The 23,783-nt window shown below is 51.2% G+C and overlaps 1 protein-coding gene across 15 annotated transcripts in view; it reads right to left on the bottom strand.

Moving 5' to 3' along the window:
* FNBP1 (formin binding protein 1) overlaps positions 1-23,783 on the bottom strand; it is an 85,319-nt gene that overhangs the window by 4,655 nt on the left and 56,881 nt on the right. For 3 of the 15 annotated variants that reach the window (XM_040406107.1, XM_040406106.1, XM_040406108.1), the window contains exons 7-12: positions 17,607-17,735; positions 17,202-17,348; positions 10,651-10,848; positions 9,441-9,617; positions 3,916-3,930; positions 849-976 (exon numbers count right to left, since the gene is read on the bottom strand). In XM_040406107.1, coding sequence (XP_040262041.1) covers positions 849-976; positions 3,916-3,930; positions 9,441-9,617; positions 10,651-10,848; positions 17,202-17,348; positions 17,607-17,735 — 794 coding nt within the window. The remainder of the gene's footprint in view (positions 1-848; positions 977-3,915; positions 3,931-9,440; positions 9,618-10,650; positions 10,849-17,201; positions 17,349-17,606; positions 17,736-23,783) is intronic. The other 12 variants (XM_040406110.1, XM_040406109.1, XM_040406112.1 and 9 more) reach the window with 8 other exon arrangements.

Raw genomic sequence — 23,783 nt, 5'->3', positions numbered from 1 at the left:
TCACTATGTACATACATTACTTATCCTGTACTGATCCTGAGTTACATCCTGTATTATACTCCAGAGCTGCACTCACTATTCTGCTGGTGCAGTCACTGTGTACATACATTACTTATCCTGTACTGATCCTGAGTTACATCCTGTATTATACTCCAGAGCTGCACTCACTATTCTGCTGGTGCAGTCACTGTGTACATACATTACTTATCCTGTACTGATCCTAAGTTACATCCTGTATTATACTCCAGAGCTGCACTCACTATTCTGCTGGTGCAGTCACTGTGTACATACATTACTTATCCTGTACTGATCCTGAGTTACATCCTGTATTATACTCCAGAGCTGCACTCACTATTCTGCTGGTACAGTCACTGTGTACATACATTACTTATCCTGTACTGATCCTGAGTTACATCTTGTATTATACTCCAGAGCTGCACTCACTATTCTGCTGGTGCAGTCACTGTGTACATACATTACTTATCCTGTACTGATCCTGAGTTACATCCTGTATTATACTCCAGAGCTGCACTCACTATTCTGCTGGTGCATTCACTGTGTACATACATTACATATCCTGTACTGATCCTGAGTTACATCCTGTATTATACTCCAGAGCTGCACTCACTATTCTGCTGGTGCAGTCACTGTGTACATGCATTACATTACTTATCCTGTACTGATCCTCAGTTACATCCTGTATTATACTCCAGAGCTGCACTCACTATTCTGCTGGTGCATTCACTGTGTACATACATTACATATCCTGTACTGATCCTGAGTTACATCCTGTATTATACTCCAGAGCTGCACTCACTATTCTGCACAGTGATGCCTCCGCCTCTCACCTCTGGTCGATCTCTTTCTGGATGTCTTTGTTCAGCTCGTCCACCTTCTGCTGCAGCTTCTTCCGCCTCTGCTCCGGGGGCAGGTTGCTGAAGTCCTCCGGTGTCGCCCCCTGGTGGAAGCCAAAACACTGCACAGTCATGTCCACCATCCGTTCAGGCGGCATGCACTAAGTACACCCATGCACTGCATGCAATAATGAGCACCAGGGCTGGAGGAGAGAGCGCCCCCACCACACCACAGGCCGGGCGTGATATTGATTGCCCACAGGTAACAGAATAAATCACGGATTAAGGAAAGACACATCTGCTGAATAAAGTATTAACCCACTCCAGACCGCTACTATGCCCGGAGCCCAAACACTGCGCCTCGCTTTACACCAGGGGCCCCGGTAATGACTGTATAACGATGAGTTCTGCAAATCTGTGTTTTGCTTCTTCATCACTTCAAAGATCTCTGCTTTCTGTCAGTGAGTAGGAAAATTGCAGTTTACATTCAGAGTTTTGTGTTGACCTAATACTCACCACTGAGGGTTTGTTACAGTTGTATCCAGTCTAGACAATCACCCTTGACTCCAGAGTGATATATTTAACCTGCACTGATACATTGTAACAAACTACAATCAAGGGCTTGTTACAGCATTCAAGTCCTGGTAACACACAGCAATCCTGACAGTTTGCTGCAATGTATCAGTGCAGGTAACATGTATCTGTCAGATGTTGTAGACTAGAGTCATAGGGTACAAACCCTCAGCTGTGAAAGGTCTCAGGCCATGACAGGTTTAAATGAGTGTAAAACAATGGTTCTTATTCACCGATACCAAGCAGAGCTCTTTTAACGGGTGAACACAGGGTATATTAAAGGGTAGAAGAACGGACACAAAAATGGAACATCCCTTTAAGTGATTTCCGTGTCGGCATCATGGCAGTGGGGCTGCGTACCAGTCAGCTTCAGCTGAATCTACCCCTCCCAGTGTCTATGCTGTGTGCTTGAACTGAAAGGGTTAAAGGAGAAATCTGCCCGTCGGGCGGCACGTGGTAACAGGGTCCTGATTGGCGGGCTCCTGACGAGGGTCTGTGGTGCGAGGCGCTGCGCTCGGGGAGAACGTTTCCTAATGAAGAAGGTGGACATTTATAATGTATTATGTGCAGTGACCGCCTCCTGACACTAGGTGGCAGCCCGTCCACACTGCAGCTTCTGCATCTCCAGACACAAAGCATGGCGGCGGACAATGGATTTGTCTCTGTATGCGGCTCCCGTCCCCACCACATTCCTGGCCGGCTAATACCCGCTACATTCTCGCCTCCCCCTGCGGTGACCTGTACGACAGAAGAGTCCACCCTCGACCGGAGGAGTCATGGGGCGCGGGGGCCAAAAGTGTCATTTAAAGGGACATTAGCTATTTGGATGCAGCAACTTCATAAACGGACCTATGGGGGCAATGATGCTCAAGAAAGCAGCCACACTGCGCACACATGACACAGCGCATTCTAACATTATATCAGCTCCACTGCATTTGCTTCCTGGTCACATGACATCCTGTATACCTGAGCAGCAGGTCATGTGACCAGGAAGCACCACCTATGAGGGGCAATGGCTGTAGAATAAACAATAAGACTTTAAGTTTAATCTGCTTTCAAGACCTCTGCTTGCTGTCAGTGAATGGGAACATCCAGAGGGTGGAACCCACTAGAGGTTTGCAGTAGTTGTATCCAGTGCAGACAATCCTCTGTGGACTCCAGACTGATACACTGTAACAAACCATCAGGACAGGAGAGAGGTGTGCTGCTGCTGTTTCACATACAGAGGATTATCTAGACAATGTAACAAACCCTCAGCTGCGAGAAGACAGGATGGATATAAACATGAAGTTTTACATTCATGACAGCAAGCAGCGATCTTGACGATGGCGAGAGCAAGAAAGTCTATCAGGAAGTTTCAGGACGAGACCATTAATCAAATGTTGAAGAAATCCTTGGGCTTTGCATGAGCCATGTGTGTCCTACTCCTGTCACATCCAGAGCTGCATTCAGAAATCTGTTGCTTTCCCACTTCCTCCTGCAGGTTTATGGTCTGTAGGGGCTCTCAGGATTCACTGCTTCTCCTCTCCCCCTGCTGGTTCAGGCTCTTATGCCCGTGCACAGCACAGAAAATAAATCCAGTTCTTTGGGACATTGTCGTTTTAAGCAGGAAGAATTGTAAATGCAGCTCTGGCAGCGACAGGAGTATAAAAGAATTTCGCCTGCTAAGGTAATGGCAGCAGATGGGGAACCACAAGTCCCAGCTCCTGCGTGTTATGAGTTAGTGGTCGCACCCCCGGGGTTTAATGTCAAGCTCGTTTTAGGATTGCAGGGATAACGAGGGGTCACATGACACACCAGTACACACAAAGCAGTGGCAGGAGGGGACACGCACCAAACACATGCAAATCTATCCACGAGGCGGGGGAGGGGGTGACGGCAGCACCAGAGGCACAACCAGGAGGGACAGCAAGTGCCAGTCTTGAGGACCCGCTAGATCGGGCCCCAGGTTTACGGGAAGTTTGTTAACACTTTGCTTTCCTTATCTCACATGGAGTAAAACCTACTCCAGTCACATCCAGAGCTGCTGATTATTTTGATCCCTGATGCGGTGCTGCGGGTTCGGTGTTTGCACAAAGCAAGCTCTGCTGTGCTGCAATACGGGAGATGTAGTGTACAGTAATCGCCGCTGGTTACAGCATGTCGTCTTCTCCAGTCACATCCAGAGCTGCACCGACAGCTGGTTACAAACACTACAACTCCCAGAATGCATGACATCACAAAATGTTCTCTTTAGGAAGGGCAGCAGTAGAGGGCGCAAAGTGCCAAAATAACTGCGGATGGAGCTTTGGAAGTGACTAGAGTAGATAAAGCAAAGTATTTACAAAGTTACTCAACTCTCCAGGGAGACTATTACTAAAAGTGGGAGGGGCCATTGTGCATGGTGGGAGGGGCTTCTGCTTGTGCCTCTGGGTCCGGACACCGGATTGGCGGCGAGGGGGGAGGGGGGGTTTGGGGGGGGGGGGGGTCATGCCAAAACATTTCTTACCAGCTTCAGAGAAAGCTTCATGGAGATCAAATAAAAAAAAAAGAGAAAGAGGAAAAAAAAAGTGCAGGTCAGCGAGGGGTGAATGTCGCCATGGCACCGTCACATCACATACCCTGCGCCAAAGTTCACAAACCCACAGCGCCCCCTGCTGGCACTGACTGTCAGCTGCAATCTACCCACTGGAGGAATGGTTGATGCAGCAGCAGCGCCCCCTTGGGTCCACAGCAAATACATCTATAAACCTGACCTGGAAGTATCAGAAGCAGCAGATTCAGGGTGAGAAACAGGTGATGGCCACAGGGGGCAGCACTTGGGGGTCTGCAGGGTCTCCCTCCTACTGCTCCGCCTGTGTGAACAGTGCCATAGGATAAAGCTACAGCCGAGGCTGCCTCTACGGCTGGGGAGCACAGGGTACAGTGCAGTAGGGGGCGCTGTGCAGCAAATACAGGAGACACGGGCAGAGGATGAGCGGCGCCGCTTATCCTGCTGGAGAGATCATGGGCTGACCGCTGCCGCATCCCATCTACTGCCCCTGATACCAGCTATGACCTAGAGTGTGAGCTTCTGGGACGAGGGATGATGGGAGTGATATATTGTATAACAGGGGGTTAGATTGTGAGCTCCTGGGACAAGGGATGATGCGAGTGATACATTGTATAATAGGGGGGTTAGAGTGTGAGCTCCTGGGATTAGAGATGATGGGAGTGATATATTGTATAATAGGGGGTTAGATTGTTAGCTCTTGGGATCAGGGATGATGGGAGTGATACATTGTGTAATAAGGGGGTTAGAGTGTGAGCTCCTGGGACAAGGGATGCTGGGAGTGATACATTGTATAATAGGGGGTTAGATTGTGAGCTCCTGGGATTAGAGATGATGGGAGTGATACATTGTATAATAGGGGGTTAGATTGTGAGCTCCTGGGATTAGAGATGATGGGAGTGATATATTGTATAATAGGGGGTTAGAGTGTGAGCTCTTGGGATCAGGGATGATGGGAGTGATACATTGTGTAATAAGGGGGTTAGAGTGTGAGCTCCTGGGACAAGGGATGCTGGGAGTGATACATTGTATAATAGGGGGTTAGAGTGTGAGCTTCTGGGATTAGAGATGATGGGAGTGATATATTGTATAATAGGGGGTTAGAGTGTGAGCTCTTGGGATCAGGGATGATGGGAGTGATACATTGTGTAATAAGGGGGTTAGATTGTGAGCTCCTGGGACAAGGGATGCTGGGAGTGATACATTGTATAATAGGGGGTTAGAGTGTGAGCTTCTGGGATTAGAGATGATGGGGGTGATATATTGTATAATAGGGGGGTTAGATTGTGAGCTCCTGGGACAAGGGATGATGGGAGTGATACATTGTATAATAGAGGGGTTAGATTGTGTGCTCCTGGGGACAGGGATGATGGGAGTGATACATTGTATAATAGAGGGGTTAGATTGTGAGCTCCTGGGACAAGGGATGATGGGAGGGATATCCTGCGTTATATTGCTGTGGGGTAGTTTTCGGGCACCTGCACGTTCCCCGTTTTCCGTACGCTTCCCCGCTGCTTGTGAACTTTGGCACAGACCTGATGAATGAGTACTGGATCCAGACAGAGATGGGCACGGACACATGGCAGGAATGTGATACTTCCCGGGCATCACCTACTAAGCAGCCACCCGCACCTCACTGCCACCGGTACCGCAAGCTTCATGTCTAGGCCACACAGGCCCATTTAAAGGCACAGCACCTGTAGCAATGTATGCAGGCCACACACGGGGAGCACATGGCGGACAGAAGTCCGACACGCATCTAACAAGCTGTGATATGCAGTCCGTCCCTGACAGCGCGCTCCCTGGGGGGACGGGGAGATGTGGACAGAACCGGGATCAGCGCTGCAATCTCTGCCGAGTCCGGACGCGTAGCGCGCCAAACAAAAGGCGTCTCCAATCTGGGCAGAGAAAGGGTTAACACGAGGGGGCACAGAATCTATAATTTGGTACATTACCCCCAAAAACAAAAACTAAAGATTCTCCGGTGAATAAAAGTCTGGTAAACAACCAACATGGCTGCTGCGCCTGCAGCGCCGTCACCCAGCTTTCCCAGGTGCCTGACTATTGCTAAGAATGCATAAGAGGTGGGGACGTCTCACTGCACATCAAGCTCCTGCAGAGGCAGCCATATTGTTTGGCACCCAGCTTTCCCAGGAACAGATCTACACAAGGACTGATGGTCACTGGGGGTTATTCCCATCCTCAGTCCAGAGCGGACATGAGCACACCACAGCGGAGGAACTACAAATCCCAGGCAGCACTACAGCTCAGGGGTCTCACTGACTGCGGATCTAGAACCCTACAGGACCTTGCACCTCTCGGCGGTCATGGTGGGACAGTGATTTCAGCTTCAAGTGATAGTCCTGACCCGGCCGGCTCCACACATTCGGTGACAAGCGGCAGGACGGTGCCACAGTGTACGGAGGAGACATGGCGGGTTACAGTGTACGAAGGACCTCGCGGGCGAATCTGAAGGGGACAAGCCAGGGAAAATCGACCCATCAGTGCCCCATGAGGAGTCGTTCTGTGGCGGTCACTAGGCATGGCGCCACCCTGGCAGGGGCTGAGCTACAATACCAGAAACCGCCACAGGCAGGAGGGGCGCTGTCCCTGGGGAATCTGGCTCCAATGAGGCAGGACCTCATTGGGCCTTCCAGTAATATCTAAATAATGCTTCTCAGTGGATATGGAACTTTCTAATAGACTTCATATATCAATTTCTCTCTGCTGGCTGTCAGTGAATGGGAACCTTCTTGACAATGTGGACTCCAGACGGGAGAGAGGCGGCTGCTTGGCTCATAGAGCCTCTAGATCGTGTTCCTGTTCACTGGCAGCCAGCAGAGATCTTGTAAATAGTGAGGAATTGAAACACAAGGTGTATTAGAAAGCTGCAAGGGATAGGTTTCCTCCCGGTGAGACCTGCGCCGTCAGTGAATGGAGGAGCCGGCCGCCGCTCTATCACCGCCGCGTCACTTACGACATAGTCCCTAGCCTCAAAGGCGCATGTGGCTTTTCCTAGAGTCCTCTTCATCATCCCCTTGTGAAAACACAGAGACTGAGGCCGGCCAGCGAGAAGACAAAAGCAAACAGGGTGTTAGGGTGGTCACGGGGCCCCGCCTGCCGGGTGTACGGGGGAGGCAGAGGAGGCCATCTTGGTTCTGATCCAATCCTTTCTGCTTCTGGGGAAGATGGGTGGTAATCCGCATGGCCGTCATCTCCCACAGGGGGATCACCCAGCTTTCTGAATTGTGGTGAAAAAAATCAGAAGCCAGGAAAGCTGGGTGATCACCTCTGTGGGAGCTGGAGTGGCAGCCATATTGGCTGGCAGCCAACTTTCCCAGAATCAGACAGAACTAGGTTAACGCATGACAGAAGAGGACAACTTGGGGACTATTTGGGGTCAGGGGTTCTTTACAACTACAATACCCAGCATGCCTCTACGGACGGCTCTGCGCTTCTCCTCTTCATCCTCGGTGGAGCTGTGCTGCAGAGAACTACCACCCCCATCATTTCCTGTCCTCATACACTAGGGAGATTCCCAATGACTGCTCTCCCTGCGCCGTCCGTGGAGAGTGTCGGCGGTCATCGGCGGGTGGCGTACCGACCACACACAGAGCTGGATGGCTTCCCTGCCCCCGTCTATTATAGCTATATACTGGGCCCAGTCTGTTGCTGCAGGGAAAGACTGAATCATGAGCCCCAACCTGCCTGAGCCCGCTCCTCGGGGGCGGGACTAGCTGATTATCCATTACTTCTGTCTGGCATTCAATATAGGCCTTACATTCTGGACCATCATTCTTTGCAGCAGGAAGTGACTCCAAAAGTGAAGGCTGCTGCTTACAGGGCTGAGCTACAAGCAGAATGTCACCGCTGATCTCTAGTAAACGGATAGGCTGCATTCTCGGTGATGTCACCGCTGATCTCTAGTAAACGGATAGGCTGCATTCTCGGTGATGTCACCGCTGATCTCTACTGAATAGATAGGTGGCATTCTTGATGATGTCACCGCTGATCTCTAGTGAACAGATATGCGGCATTCTCAGTGATGTCACCGCTGATTTCTAGTGATGGATAGACGGCATTCTCAGTGATGTCACCGCTGATCTCTAGTGATGGATAGGCTGTATTCTCAGTGATGTCACCGCTGATCTCTAGTGAATAGATAGGTGGCATTCTTGATGATGTCACCGCTGATCTCTAGTGATGGATAGGCTGTATTCTCAGTGATGTCACCGCTGATCTCTAGTGAATAGATAGGTGGCATTCTTGATGATGTCACCGCTGATCTCTAGTGAACGGATAGGTGGCCTTCTCAGTGATGTCACCGCTGATCTCTAGTGATGGATAGGCGGCATTCTCGGTGATGTCACCACTGATCTCTAGTGAACGGATAGGCTGCATTGTCAGTGATGTCACCGCTGATCTCTAGTGAATGGATAGGCTGCATTCTCAGGGATGTCACCGCTGATCTCTAGTGATGGATAGGCGGCATTCTCAGTGATGGCACCGCTGATCTCTAGTGATAGGCGGCATTCTCAGTGATGTCACCGCTGATCTCTAGTGAACAGATAGGCGGCATTCTCGGTGATGTCACCACTGATCTCTAGTGAACGGATAGGCTGCATTGTCAGTGATGTCACCGCTGATCTCTAGTGAATGGATAGGCTGCATTCTCAGGGATGTCACCGCTGATCTCTAGTGATGGATAGGCGGCATTCTCAGTGATGGCACCGCTGATCTCTAGTGATAGGCGGCATTCTCAGGGATGTCACCGCTGATCTCTAGTGATGGATAGGCGGCATTCTCGGTGATGTCACCACTGATCTCTAGTGAACGGATAGGCTGCATTGTCAGTGATGTCACCGCTGATCTCTAGTGATGGATAGACGGCATTCTCAGTGATGTCACCGCTGATCTCTAGTGAACGGATAGGCAGCATTCTCGGTGATGTCACCGCTGATCTCTAGTGAATGGATAGGCGGCATTCTCAGTGATGGCACCGCTGATCTCTACTGAATGAATAGGCGGCATTCTCAGTGATAGCACCGCTGATCTCTACTGAATGGATAGGCAGCATTCTCAGTGATGGCACCGCTGATCTCTAGTGATGGATAGACGGCATTCTCAGTGATGTCACCGCTGATCTCTAGTTAACAGATAGGTGGCATTCTCGGTGATGTCACCGCTGATCTCTAGTGAATGGATAGGCGGCAATCTCGGTGATGTCACCGCTGATCTCTAGTGAACAGATAGGTGGCATTCTCGGTGATGTCACCGCTGATCTCTTGGATCGTCGATGTGATCATACACCAGTAGCTCAGCCCAGTACTTGCCTTCTTCAGTGTACGTCGTTGCCACTTTACCAAAGGATAAGCGTCTCGCGGTCACATGATACAAACAGGACTCATAATGAACGGTTCGTGCAACAACCATAAAAGAAGAAATACGGAGAGCGGGAGCGAGACACCCAGAGCACAACTTACCCCGCGCTTTAGACTTCTGAAGCAGTGGATTTTGGGTTTGGAGGTCATGAAGTCGTTGAGGCGATGGGAGAGGGGCTCCTTTTGCTGCTTGGGAGACTGGGGGCCGTTGGGAACAGCAGAGGGTGAGGCAGGGGGAGGAGGAGGGGGCTGATGAGGGGACGTTAAGAGGGACATAAGCTACGTATAAGAAAAGGAGCAGTGACAGAATATAAATCAAATCAAAAGGAAAAAAAGAAAAAGGAAAAAAAGAAAAAGAAAAAAAAAAAAAAAAAGAAAACAAAATCAAAACGTGGGTTAAAAACAATAATCATTCCGAACCAATGGCACAAAAAAAAATAGAAAATAAATACAAAACACAAAATAAAAAAATAAAAACATAAAGTGACTCCGTGGCGGCAGCAGCTTTGGAAGGAAGCGATAGAATGTTAGGAGAAGATGAGTCAAACACACGGGTTAGCGAATGCTCCGATGACCTCCACCAGGGGGAGCGAGAGCCATGCAAAGCTCCTGCAGCAGCACCTCCCCAACTGCCCCCTCCCCCTCCGAGGCCAGCGCCCCCTGCAATGCACGAACACGTGTACGCATGTGCTGCAACCCACTTTAGTTTGTGTATCTCTTCCCCTTTAAATCCCCCTCATTAATAATATCACTGACTCCACCTCCACATGACACATGTTCAGTGCTACAGTTAATGGCGAGCGCCGGCATGCACCGCGCAAAAGGAAGATCAACCGAAATTCCCTGCAGAGGTAACCAGAAATTCACCATGGCAGAAAGCGAGGATCCTCCCCTCTAAACGCAGCAGCCAATCAAACTGCATGAATAGCAGTGACATCACTGAAGTGGGTGGTGTGGTCACTACAAGTCAGTGATCCGGGCACCGGCTGCATCCTCCAACATAGGGCAAGAGGAGATTCATCATTAACCCCTTCAGCCCTGGGGTAGGGGGGGCCCAGGCTTATGCCATACAGTGCAGAGAAGAGAGTCCATCAACCACCGGAGTCGCCAGGAGCCGCGTCCGGAGGTGAGAGCTGTTAGCATGCCGATTCAGAGTGGTCATTAATGGTAATTAATCTAAATTAATGATGAAGATGATGAAATTATTGTTTATGGGAAAATCTAAAATAAATAAATAAATAAAATAATAAAAAAACAAAGTAATAAAGCGCGCGGGGGGTGAGCGGTCACTCTGCGCGCAGGAAGCTGGTACCTTGTTTTTCTTGATGAAAGGCCACAGTTTGCCGCGGGATTTGCCGGGGATCTTGGGGTCGCTCTTGACGTCCGCTCGGGTGTTGGTGAGGCTGGTGTCCGACACCGTGCGCTTCATAGATTGGGTGAAGTCCTCAAAGTCCACTTCTCCAGGAGGCTCAAAGCCGGACTTGAAGGATTCTATCACCGTCTGGGAGTCCTGAGGAAGAGGATGAAGAGTCATGAGGGCAGAGGATGGGAAGAAGCTCAGCCCTAATGTGCTGTAAAACCGGCGAGGAGATGACGAGGGCCTGCGAGACGGGCGTCAGAGACAGAGAAGGATAAGAAAGATGAAAAGGTAGAGGAGGGAGATGGCGGTGGAAGGGGAAGAGATGGCGGTGGAGAGAGAAGAAATGAAGGCAGAAAGAGGAAGTGTAGTGGTGGAAGGGGAAGAGGTAGAGGTGGAAGGGGAAGAGGTAGAGGTGGAAGGGGAAGAGGTGGAAGGGGAAGAGGTAGAGGTGGAAGGGAAGAGGTAGAGGTGGAAGGGAAGGGAAGAGAGGTGGAAGGGAAGGGAAGAGATGTGGAAGGGAAGGGAAGAGATGTGGAAGGGAAGGGAAGAGATGTGGAAGGGAAGAGATGTGGAAGGGAAGGGAAGAGATGGGGGTGAAAGGGAGGAGGCAGAGGTGGAAGGGAAGAGGTAGAGGTGGAAGAGAAGAGGCAGAGGTGGAAGAGAAGAGGCAGAGGTGGAAGAGAAGAGGCAGAGGTGGAAGAGAAGAGGCAGAGGTGGAAGGGAAGAGGTAGAGGTGGAAGAGAAGAGGCAGAGGTGGAAGGGAAGAGATGGAGGTGGAAGGGAAGAGATGGAGGTGGAAGGGAAGAGATGGAGGTGGAAGGGAAGAGATGGAGGTGGAAGAGAAGAGGCAGAGGTGGAGGTGGAAGAGAAGAGGCAGAGGTGGAAGGGAAGAGGTAGAGGTGGAAGAGAAGAGGCAGAGGTGGAAGGGAAGAGATGGAGGTGGAAGGGAAGAGATGGAGGTGGAAGGGAAGAGATGGGGGTGGAAGGGAAGAGATGGAGGTGCACAGGGGAGACAAGGCGATGCAATGGGAAGAGATGGCGGCATTAGGAGAAATGGTGGTGGTATTACGGGGCAGAGGAGGGAGAATAAATAGTAGAATAAGGAGGAAACGGAGGGAAGCAGGAGAGAAGAATAAAGAAGGAAATAGGAAGCAATGTAATGTAAATAAATCCTATGAGGGCCACGGGGGTCTATACGTGGCTTGTCTGTAATGTCCTATCTCCTGGGGTAGGGCTGGCACCTTCCCCTCTGACCTCAGGTAACAGACCCCTGATCACAGGAGTCCCCGGTATGGCGGTCTTATCGCTCACTATGGTTCAGGAGCTATTACTGGAGCGGAATGTAATAGGACACATGGAGGAGCAGCCGATAGCGGGATGCCTGGCAGAGGGCACAATGCCAGGCTCAGTGCCAGGACCCCACCCCCCCGGAGAGGTGCTCAAGGACAGCTGGAGAGCGGCGGGGTGACAGGAGCCTGGCGTGCGCCGTGTTTACGAACAGCGGTCGTATTAGGAGCCTCTACCCGGTCATTATGAAATGGAAGACGTCTGCTGGGAATGATCCGGGGGAGGTTGTGCCCCAGGTTTACAGCATCCATGGCATTCAGCCCCCAGGATGACCCGCATGCACGGTGAGTTAACCCTTTACTGGCTCTTCGAGGTGCAGTAATGGTTAACTGTTCATATGGGGGGGGGGGGAGAAAAAGCTGACATCTGACAACAATCTGCCCCGCTGATATAAAGAGCATCCCAGCAGGGGGCGATGAGGAGCACGGACACAGGGGACGTGCCCTCTCTGCTGTTAATGCTTTCAGCTCCAGCAAAGTCTTTACATCATCAGATTTTACACCGACATCTACAACTGCTGGGACTTTGTGACAGTAGCAGAGACTCCAGTCGTCTGGCTGGATAGGACACAAGGGCCCCGAGGATGAAAGACGATGGTGATGGAGCCAGAACCTCTGCAGCTGATTAATCCTGCGCTGCGGATCCTCGCCAGTGATGTCATCCTCGCCGTGCGTCCAGATCCGTGTGGAGCCAAGTGTCCCCCTGACGGGAGGAGGAGAGCGGGAGCCACATCTGCAGAGTGCGGCCATCTTAAAGGGGAAAAGACCCCTGCATACAGGACAGCGGCTGGAAAGGTCACTGATAGAGATGAGCGAATCTCATATTTTGAAATTCGTTTGCGATTCGTTTGGTGGTAAAAGCAGAATTGCGTTATGGATTCCGTTACCACGAACCATGACGCAATTCTATGACGGAATGCATAACGGAAACGGGACGGATCAGTTTGGCAGCTCATAGACTTTGTGAGACAGTGACAGGTCTCACTCAGGTTAGAGACAAGGAAGGGGTGGATAGTGCGGTCCACACCCCTGTTCCACCACAGGTGAGAGAAGCTGGAGGTAATCAGCCTGGCATAAGGCACCTCCCAGAGTGTCAGAGAGGGGGTAGTGTGTTACCTGTGGACAGAGGCCTGGAGGCTCTGTCTGTGTGGTCTCAGCTGGGCAAGGCTGAGGGACCACAAGGCTGGGAGATAGCCTGGAGTTGGGGGACGCAGCGACGCCTGGGAGGGTCGCAGGGCCATAGTCAGGCGGACTACTGAGCCCCAATCCCCCACAAGAAATACTGAACTGGAGACAGTGGGCGCACTGTGCTCTGTACAGCCAGGAGGCTGGGGGACATTGGCTGACAAAGCCGCATGAGTTCACAGGGTGTCAACTGTGACTTTAGGTGAGTCAGGATATTATATGTTTAGTTAGAGCCCAGCCGGGCAGGTGTTTATTTTGTACCATTTATGTTTGGATTGCTGAGAAGCCAAATAAAGTGATGTTTGGACCAGAAACTTGGTGTCTGGCGACGATATTTGTGTGAATCACCCCCGGAGAAGAGCTAACCCCCCACAACTTCTATTATGACGGAATGAATAACGGAATGTCTCTAAAGGCATAGAATTGCGTCATGGTCCGTGGTAACGGAATCCATAACGCAATTCTGCTTTTACCACTAAACGAAGCGTGAATGAATTTCATAACATCTCTAGTCACCACCGACATCTGCGGGGGCCCTGCCAGGAATGAGGGGCCACGGTCGCCACTACGCCGCTCAGTCTGGCGTTTCTTACACCCGTCTGTACTGTAAGGAATATCCTGTGCTTATTGCATTAGGCAGCAGAGGGAGACTGATGAAAGGACTGCACTGTGGAAGGAACAAGGGTCACAGCAGCACAGAGTATTTCAGGAGAGGCATGTGCTGATCATGTGGGAGATCGGCGGCAGGCGCTCCAGCAGCGCTGTACTGTGGCGTCCCGACCATCACATCACAATAACAGCAGATGATGGGGGTGATGATCCCCTGACCTAATAACAGGAAGGCAGGAATCGCTGGCGCAATGTTATTTCCCTGATCGATCCCCGTCACTTCCTCAGCAGCGTCCGCACCCGGCAGGATTTCCCAGATAAGAAGCCGCCGCACAAATGTCCACCGAGCGCTCAGGAAGGAAGCCGGAGGTCTGGCGCAGATACAGGTACATGAGCGAGGGGGGCTCCAGCTGGGACGAGGCCGAGGTCACATGACAACCCTGCTACAATAATACAAGGGGGGGGCCCGGTGAGAACCCTGCTACAATAATACAAAGGGGCCCGGTGAGAACCCTGCTACAATAATACAAAGGGGCCCGGTGACAACCCTGCTACAATAATACATAGGGGCCCGGTGAGAACCCTGCTGCAATAATACAAGGGGGCCCGGTGACAACCCTGCTACAATAATACATAGGGGCCCGGTGACAACCCTGCTACAATAATACATAGGGGCCCGGTGACAACCCTGCTACAATAATACAAGGGGGCCCGGTGACAACCCTGCTACAATAATACATAGGGGCCCGGTGACAACCCTGCTACAATAATACATAGGGGCCCGGTGACAACCCTGCTGCAATAATACAAAGGGGCCCGGTGACAACCCTGCTACAATAATACAAAGGGGCCCGGTGAGAACCCTGCTACAATAATACAAAGGGGCCCGGTGACAACCCTGCTACAATAATACAAGGGGGCCCGGTGACAACCCTGCTACAATAATACATAGGGGCCCGGTGAGAACCCTGCTGCAATAATACAAGGGGGCCCGGTGACAACCCTGCTACAATAATACATAGGGGCCCGGTGAGAACCCTGCTGCAATAATACAAGGGGGCCCGGTGACAACCCTGCTACAATAATACATAGGGGCCCGGTGACAACCCTGCTACAATAATACATAGTGGCCGGGTGACAACCCTGCTACAATAATACATAGTGGCCGGGTGACAACCCTGCTACAATAATACATAGTGGCCGGGTGACAACCCTGCTACAATAATACATAGGGGCCCGGTGACAACCCTGCTACAATAATACATAGGGGCCCGGTGACAACCCTGCTACAATAATACATAGGGGCCCGGTGACAACCCTGCTACAATAATACATAGGGGCCCGGTGACAACCCTGCTACAATAATACATAGGGGCCCGGTGACAACCCTACTATAACAGACAGTGGCCCGGTGACAACCCTGCTACAATAATACATAAGGGCCCGGTGACAACCCTACTATAACAGACAGTGGCCCGGTGACAACCCTGCTACAATAATTGCAATGAAATCCTCTGTAAGCAGAACACGGCCGGGGGACAGTATGGCAGCAATATAACCTGTACACCACATGAAGCTGTTTGAGCATGGCAGTATTTCAGTACTATATGGCGGCATTATTTAGTAAGACAACATTCCTGGAAACATTTCTCACAGATCGCACTTGAGAAGGAGACATGACCACCGGACATCAGGATAAAGTCAGAAAGTAAGAATAAATCCCGGAAATGCACAAATAACTGATAGAGAAAATCCACTGACTGCATCCTGCAGAGATAAGAGACCACTGGACCCAGGACGGGAATACACAAGGATGAGCGACCCTTATACAGCCCGTCTACAAAAACACTGGCGCCATATTGTAACTCCTTATAGATCAGTGCATATGTGCACTCCGGAGCTGCACTCACTATTCTGCTGGTGCAGTCACTGTGTACATACATTACTTATCCTGTACTGACCCTGAGTTACATCCTGTATTATACTCCAGAGCTGCACTCACTGTTCTGCTGGTGCAGTCACTGTGTACACACATTACTTATCCTGTACTGATCCTGAGTTACATCCTGTAGTATACTCCAGAGCTGCACTCACTATTCTGCTGGTGCAGTCACTGTGTACATACATTACTTATCCTGTACTGATCCTGAGTTACATCCTGTATTATACTCCAGAGCTGCACTCACTATTCTGCTGGTGGAGTCACTGTGTACATACATTACTTATCCTGTACTGATCCTGAGTTACATCCTGTATTATACTCCAGAGCTGCACTCACTATTCAGCTGGTGCAGTCACTGTGTACAGACATTACTTATCCTGTGCTGATCCTGAGTTACATCCTGTATTATACTCCAGAGCTGCACTCACTATTCTGCTGGTGCAGTCACTGTGTACATACATTATTTATCCTGTACTTATCCTGAGTTACATCCTGTATTATACTCCAGAGCTGCACTCACTATTCTGCTGGTGCAGTCACTGTGTACATACATTACTTATCCTGTACTGATCCTGAGTTACATCCTGTATTATCCTCCAGAGCTGCACTCACTATTCTGCTGGTGCAGTCACTGTGTACATACATTACTTATCCTGTACTGATCCTGAGTTACATCCTGTATTATACTCCAGAGCTGCACTCACTATTCAGCTGGTGCAGTCACTGTGTACATTACATTATTTATCCTGTACTTATCCTGAGTTACATCCTGTATTATACTCCAGAGCTGCACTCACTATTCTGCTGGTGCAGTCACTGTGTACATACATTACTTATCCTGTACTGATCCTGAGTTACATCCTGTATTATCCTCCAGAGCTGCACTCACTATTCTGCTGGTGCAGTCACTGTGTACATACATTACTTATCCTGTACTGATCCTGAGTTACATCCTGTATTATACTCCAGAGCTGCACTCACTATTCTGCTGGTGCAGTCACTGTGTACATACATTACTTATCCTGTACTGATCCTGAGTTACATCCTGTATTATACTCCAGAGCTGCACTCACTATTCTGCTGGTGCAGTCACTGTGTACATACATTACTTATCCTGTACTGATCCTGAGTTACATCCTATATTATACTCCAGAGCTGCACTCACTATTCTGCTGGTGCAGTCACTGTGTACATACATTACTTATCCTGTATTATACTCCAGAGCTGCACTCACTATTCTGCTGGTGCAGTCACTGTGTACATACATTACTTATCCTGTACTGATCCTGAGTTACATCCTATATTATACTCCAGAGCTGCACTCACTATTCTGCTGGTGCAGTCACTGTGTACATACATTACTTATCCTATATTATACTCCAGAGCTGCACTCACTATTCTGCTAGGACTTGGCCTCTTACCTGATTCCCGTTGATGGATTCTGCGGATTTCGTGATCCCGTCCAGACACTTCCCGATGATGGGGATCACCTGGCGGTCTATTTCTGCGTAGGATTTCAGCGACTCGCCCAGCCTTGATATCCTTTTTTCCTCCATGTCTTGCAGTTTCTGGGGGGGGGGGGGGGGGTCAGTAAATGTGAAGACTGATGTTAGTTTTCAGTTCACCTCATCCTGCTCCCACAGCTGAGGGTTTGTTACTGTTGTATGCAGTCTAGACAATCCTTTGTAAGCTGCAGGCTGATACATTTTACCTGCACTGACACACTGTAACAAACCATGGACCTGATGTAGACAATTGGGCAGGAATGACTGCTTGCTGCTTGTATATAATGGGTAGGGGGCAGGGAGCTGAGATTTGTGATTCACCTGGAAGATGGCGGGGATGTGCGTGTGGTAATGCTCCTGCTGCTCGTGGTTGAACTTCTGTAAGACGGACGAGTAATCTCCTTTGCTGTCGTCGGCCATCTGGTGACGTATCTGCGCTTGCTGCCGCGCCTGCGGATACAAAGAGCCGGATCAGACGCTGCCTCCGGAATATACAGATAATGTAAATGGGACCCCAATCATGGGAGAGGGGACCCGCGGTTACTGGTTACACTGCATGGGCCTGGAGGTGCAATCTCCCATACAGGTGGTCACCCAGCTTTCCCAGACTTCAGTGGAACATTGTGGTGGGACGCACAACAGTCGGCTCAGCCACGTGCACAGGTAACCTGCATCATCAGATAATCGCCTTCCAGAGTGCGCCAAGACGTCTCCGAGCCTCCCCGAGTGGAGGGGCCGGAGAGCATGGACCATGGGGGTCGTATACAGAGAGGATGATGGGGGTCATACAGTATAGGGAAGCAGCAGAAAAGTGACATATACAAAGACGATGGGGGTTATATATACAAGGAGCAGACATTGAGGTCACATATACAAAAAGAGCATGATGGGGGTCATCTATACAAAGGGAGGATGATGGGGGTCAAATGTACATCCAGGGGGCAATATGATCATGCAAGTACATACAAAGTGCGGACGATGGGGGTGACACATTCAAGTGGTGGATGATGAAGGGGGGGGATCACATAACACTTGGTCCCTTGCTCTGGATCGCGCTGTCCCGGAGGATACACCTTCCTTGGCCTCTTCATTACAGAGGCTCTGGTGACGTCATCGTCACATCACCGCCTGTACACAACGACCCAGCTTTCCCAGGTGGAGAACCACCGTTGTGTCTGCACCTGGGGCTCTCCAGCTGCTGCAAAACTACAACTTCCAGCATGCCCTGACAGACACATGCTGGGAGTTGTAGTCTGGCAAACGTCCTCAGACTGTAAAGAGCTCATAAATCTGCACTGCTGCACACCTCTGTCTGTGGATGTGTCAGTCTTCACTGCAGTTCTGACATTCTAGAGAACAGAACTTGTGGCGGTGCGACACATCGGACAGGACGGGGTCGAATCTTCCAGACGTCTGTCGCTGCTCGGTGTCTGGACTGATGAGGTCGCACGGGATTAAACTCCCACCTATCCAGACACATACAATCCTCTGCTCGCATTCCGTTCTCAGGGAGAAGAGGCCAAAATGTTAAACTTCCAGGATGGAAAAAAACACTTAAAACTGCTAAACGGACACTAAATATGTCAGAGAGATAGGTCTGATACAGGCAGATGAGAACTGTGTGTCTGAACAACAACTCCCAACATCCCACCATTCAGGCTAGGGCTCCATAGGTACTTTGGCGATGCGCCCCCTGCTGTCTTTTAGCTGAATGGCTGGCAGATGGTCCATGTAGAGACCCAATGCTTCTAATCACCCAGCTTTCCCAGACACAGATATCAGTAACAGACGTCCGAACGATAACGATTAATCCCGGAGCCGTTGTCTTCTGTTCTATTAGTTGTACCTGTTCCTGGAAAATCTGGGTGACAACCAACATGGCTGCCATTACAGCTCCCACAGGGGGTGAGCACCCAACATTCCCTAGTCATTCATTCTCCATGTAGTGTTCTCACTGGTGACATATCGTTACAATGTATCAGGAGGCTGAACGCACACAGCCAGTGATTCACCAGAAAAATCCTGCAGCCATTCCTCACCGTATGCAGTCGTGGTTACAATGTATCTCTCCGGATGACACGTGGTTACATTGTATCTCTGGTGACACATGGTTACAGTGTATCTCTCCGGCAAAAGGTGGTTACAGTTTATCTCTCCGGTGACACTTGGTTACAGTGTATCTCTCCGGTGACACTTGGTTACAGTGTATCTCTCCAGTGACACTTGGTTACAGTGTATCTCTCCGGTGACACTTGGTTACAGTGCATCTCTCCAGTGACACTTGGTTACAGTGTATCTCTTCGGTGACACGTGGTTACAGTGTATCTCTCCGGTGACACGTGGTTACAGCGTATCTCTCCAGTGACACTTGGTTACAGTGTATCTCTCCAGTGACACGTGGTTACAGTGTATCTCTCCAGTGACACGTGGTTACAGTGTATCTCTCCAGTGACGCGTGGTTACAGTGTATCTCTCCAGTGACACGTGGTTACAGTGTATCTCTCCAGTGACACTTGGTTACAGTGTATCTCTCCAGTGACACTTGGTTACAGTGTATCTCTCCAGTGACACTTGGTTACAGTGTATCTCTCCAGTGACACGTGGTTACAGTGTATCTCTCCGGTGACACGTGGTTACAGTGTATCTCTCCGGTGACACTTGGTTACAGTGTATCTCTCCAGTGACACTTGGTTACAGTGTATCTCTCCAGTGACACTTGGTTACAGTGTATCTCTCCAGTGACACTTGGTTACAGTGTATCTCTCCAGTGACACTTGGTTACAGTGTATCTCTCCAGTGACACGTGGTTACAGTGTATCTCTCCAGTGACACTTGGTTACAGTGTATCTCTCCAGTGACACGTGGTTACAGTGTATCTCTCCAGTGACACTTGGTTACAGTGTATCTCTCCAGTGACACGTGGTTACAGTGTATCTCTCCAGTGACACGTGGTTACAGTGTATCTCTCCAGTGACACGTGGTTACAGTGTATCTCTCCAGTGACACGTGGTTACAGTGTATCTCTCCGGTGACACGTGGTTACAATGTATCTCTCCGGTGACACGTGGTTACAGTGTATCTCTCCGGTGACACGTGGTTACAGTGTATCTCTCCGGTGACACGTGGTTACAGTGTATCTCTCCGGTGACACGTGGTTACAGTGTATCTCTCCAGTGACACTTGGTTACAGTGTATCTCTCCAGTGACACTTGGTTACAGTGTATCTCTCCAGTGACACTTGGTTACAGTGTATCTCTCCAGTGACACTTGGTTACAGTGTATCTCTCCAGTGACACTTGGTTACAGTGTATCTCTCCAGTGACACTTGGTTACAGTGTATCTCTCCGGTGACACTTGGTTACAGTGTATCTCTCTGGTGACACTTGGTTACAGTGTATCTCTCCGGTGACACATTGTTGCCATGTATGGCTTCCCATCTACATGACAACATCCTTGGTTCCAGCCTCGCTCGTGTATTTTCTCCACGTTACCGCCACCGCCGAGGTGTCGCGGGAACGTCTCCATGGCAACAGCTTTGCTGACCATCATGGCTTAGTGTACGTCTAGCCCAGACAGCTGAGACATATGCACAGACAGGCGGGGGGAGACCGGCAGCCCAAATATTTACTGCCACATCCCGGCTGCGGAGGAAGCGAGGAGCGCAGAGCGGCCGCACACGGCATTACACCGCTACCAGCGATTCTGGTGGATTTAACCCTTGTGGATAATGATGTGTTTTAGGTAGACGCTCATCTCCGTATTATCATCCTATGCCTTGGCTTCCTGGATCAGATTGTACCCATGGTGTCAGTCAGGAGTCCAGGAAAGCTGAGTCACAAGCGCGGAGGGAGCCGTAATGGCCGACATGGTGGTGGTCGGTGGATTTTACTGCTCCCTGTTTATATCTGTAGCTGGGAAAGCTGGGTGACCATGAATGAGGCAATCACCAAACCTTCTTGGAATCCTGAATGGTAAATGTACCTACCCATAAAGATCATCTGCTGCGGATCTGAGAAAAGCTGGGTGACAGCCCCTGCAGGAGTTATGATGATCACCATATTGTCACCCAGCTTTCCCAGAAACAGAACGTCTGTAATCGACTGGAGATTTTACTGGTTGTGGGGGAGGGGGCTCACAGACCAGTGAATTCTCCTTTACTCCGCACGTGAGGCCGCTGATCTCTAAACAGCGGCCTAATTATCCTTGTGTGCAGATCAGCGGCACCCCGGCTGGGGCTGAATGGCGCCCATTATGTGCAGGAGGTAATGCCCGCTTTGTCCTGGCCGGGGCCTGATCTGTGACCAAGGAAATCACGGGCCCCCAAATCCTGCTTTGTGCCAGCGGCCGGGAGGAAGCAATACGGGCATGTGGAGTGGGAACCTGCAGCTTCATCTGCATACCAATGCCCGGCATGCCCGCGCCGGCTGCCAACTCTGTGATTTAGCAGCGTCCAAGCCAACATCTGGTCGGACACTTGAAAGGCAGCACAAGATTTCAATGGCGCAAGGCGGTGCGGGCGGGTTCCCGAAAACTGGAGGTGTCAGGGAGTGTGGGAACGCTGAGCAACTCGCATTGTGATTATATAATGGGTACCTGTCACTGCCAGCACGGGCACCAGGAGCTTACTGCAAAGCAGGATTTAAAGGGCCAGTTACGCATAAAATCTGCAGCTTATAACGGAGCAGGAGCGGCGGTCACAGATGGAAGGGAATGTCTCAGCCCTGGAGACAGGCGACATGTAGTAGTTGTCATGGGGCAGGGAGGTTTCTGCTGAGTGAACTGGCTCCACACCCAGCTTTCCTAGAGTCTTAAAGGGGCAGATCTACCCATTTATTGTTATGGAGGGCTGTAATACTGCAGGATTCTGGGAAAGCTGGGTGCCAGCCCCTATGGCAGTGGTAATGACAGTCCTTCAGCTTGTAACCCAGCTTTCCCCACAAACAGATAAAACATCATCGGATAAAAAAAAAAAATCTTCTGAATAATTAACCATGCAGTTGCTGGAATCGGTCATAGTAAATGAGATAAAGAGGAGCAGGGTCTCACAGCAGCACAGAGCAATTCAGGAAAGGAGTTAACCAGTGATAGCTGTCTACACCCGGGCACTAGGACCCTGTAAGGATGCTCCCACCTAAAGCCTCGTCACCAGCAGTCATGTGCCTCGTCTGTGACCGCAGCAACATCCGTTCGCTAATTACCAGAATGTCTTTAATTAAAGAGACCTAGATTCAGACGAGACGAGATTAAAGGGGGACGATCCTCCCGGATTAAAGCCTCCACTGCTCTACCACTGGAGACCCCTGTGCCTGGTGTCAGCACCATGGGCATCACCGCATCCCATGCGCAGGCGGAGCGCATCTGTCTCTACAGTGTATTAGCGTCACTGGCAGAGCTGGAGGGGCGCTCTAGAAGCTGGGCAGAACTGGAGGGGCGCTCTAGACGCCGGGCAGAGCTGGAGGGGCGCTCTAGAGGCCGGGCAGAGCTGGAGGGGCGCTCTAGAGGCCGGGCAGAGCTGGAGGGGCGCTCTAGAGGCCGGGCAGAGCTGGAGGGGGGCTCTAGAGGCCGGGCAGAGCTGGAGGGGCGCTCTAGAGGCCGGGCAGAGCTGGAGGGGCGCTCTAGAGGCCGGGCAGAACTGGAGGGGCGCTCTAGAGGCCGGGCAGAACTGGAGGGGCGCTCTAGAGGCCGGGCAGAGCTGGAGGGGCGCTCTAGAGGCCGGGCAGAGCTGGAGGGGCGCTCTAGAGGCCGGGCAGAGCTGGAGGGGCGCTCTAGAGGCCGGGCAGAGCTGGAGGGGCGCTCTAGACGCCGGGCAGAGCTGGAGGGGCGCTCTAGGGGCCGGGCAGAGCTGGAGGGGCGCTCTAGAGGCCGGGCAGAGCTGGAGGGGCGCTCTAGAGGCCGGGCAGAGCTGGAGGGGCGCTCTAGAGGCCGGGCAGAGCTGGAGGGGCGCTCTAGAGGCCGGGCAGAGCTGGAGGGGCGCTCTAGAGGCCGGGCAGAGCTGGAGGGGCGCTCTAGAAGCCGGGCAGAACTGGAGGGGCGCTCTAGACGCCGGGCAGAGCTGGAGGGGCGCTCTAGAGGCCGGGCAGAGCTGGAGGGGCGCTCTAGAGGCCGGGCAGAGCTGGAGGGGCGCTCTAGAGGCCGGGCAGAGCTGGAGGGGCGCTCTAGAGGCCGGGCAGAGCTGGAGGGGCGCTCTAGAGGCCGGGCAGAGCTGGAGGGGCGCTCTAGACGCCGGGCAGAGCTGGAGGGGCGCTGGCTGACCAGGAATATAACAGGCAGCGGACAGACAGATGAGGTGGAGCGGTGGCTGGAGGGTGACCGAACACGTCAGTGCTGCACTCCCTGCGTGTATGCTGCACTCCCTGCGTGTATGCTGCACTCCCTGCGTGTATGCTGCACTCCCTGCGTGTATGCTGCACTCCCTGCGTGTATGCTGCACTCCCTGCGTGTATGCTGCACTCCCTGCGTGTATGCTGCACTCTGCTTCCGGTCAATATACAGATAACA

This window comes from Bufo bufo, chromosome 8 (genome assembly GCF_905171765.1).
Source record: "Bufo bufo chromosome 8, aBufBuf1.1, whole genome shotgun sequence".
NCBI lineage: Eukaryota > Metazoa > Chordata > Amphibia > Anura > Bufonidae > Bufo > Bufo bufo.
This window is presented reverse-complemented; position numbering and strand designations above follow the sequence as displayed.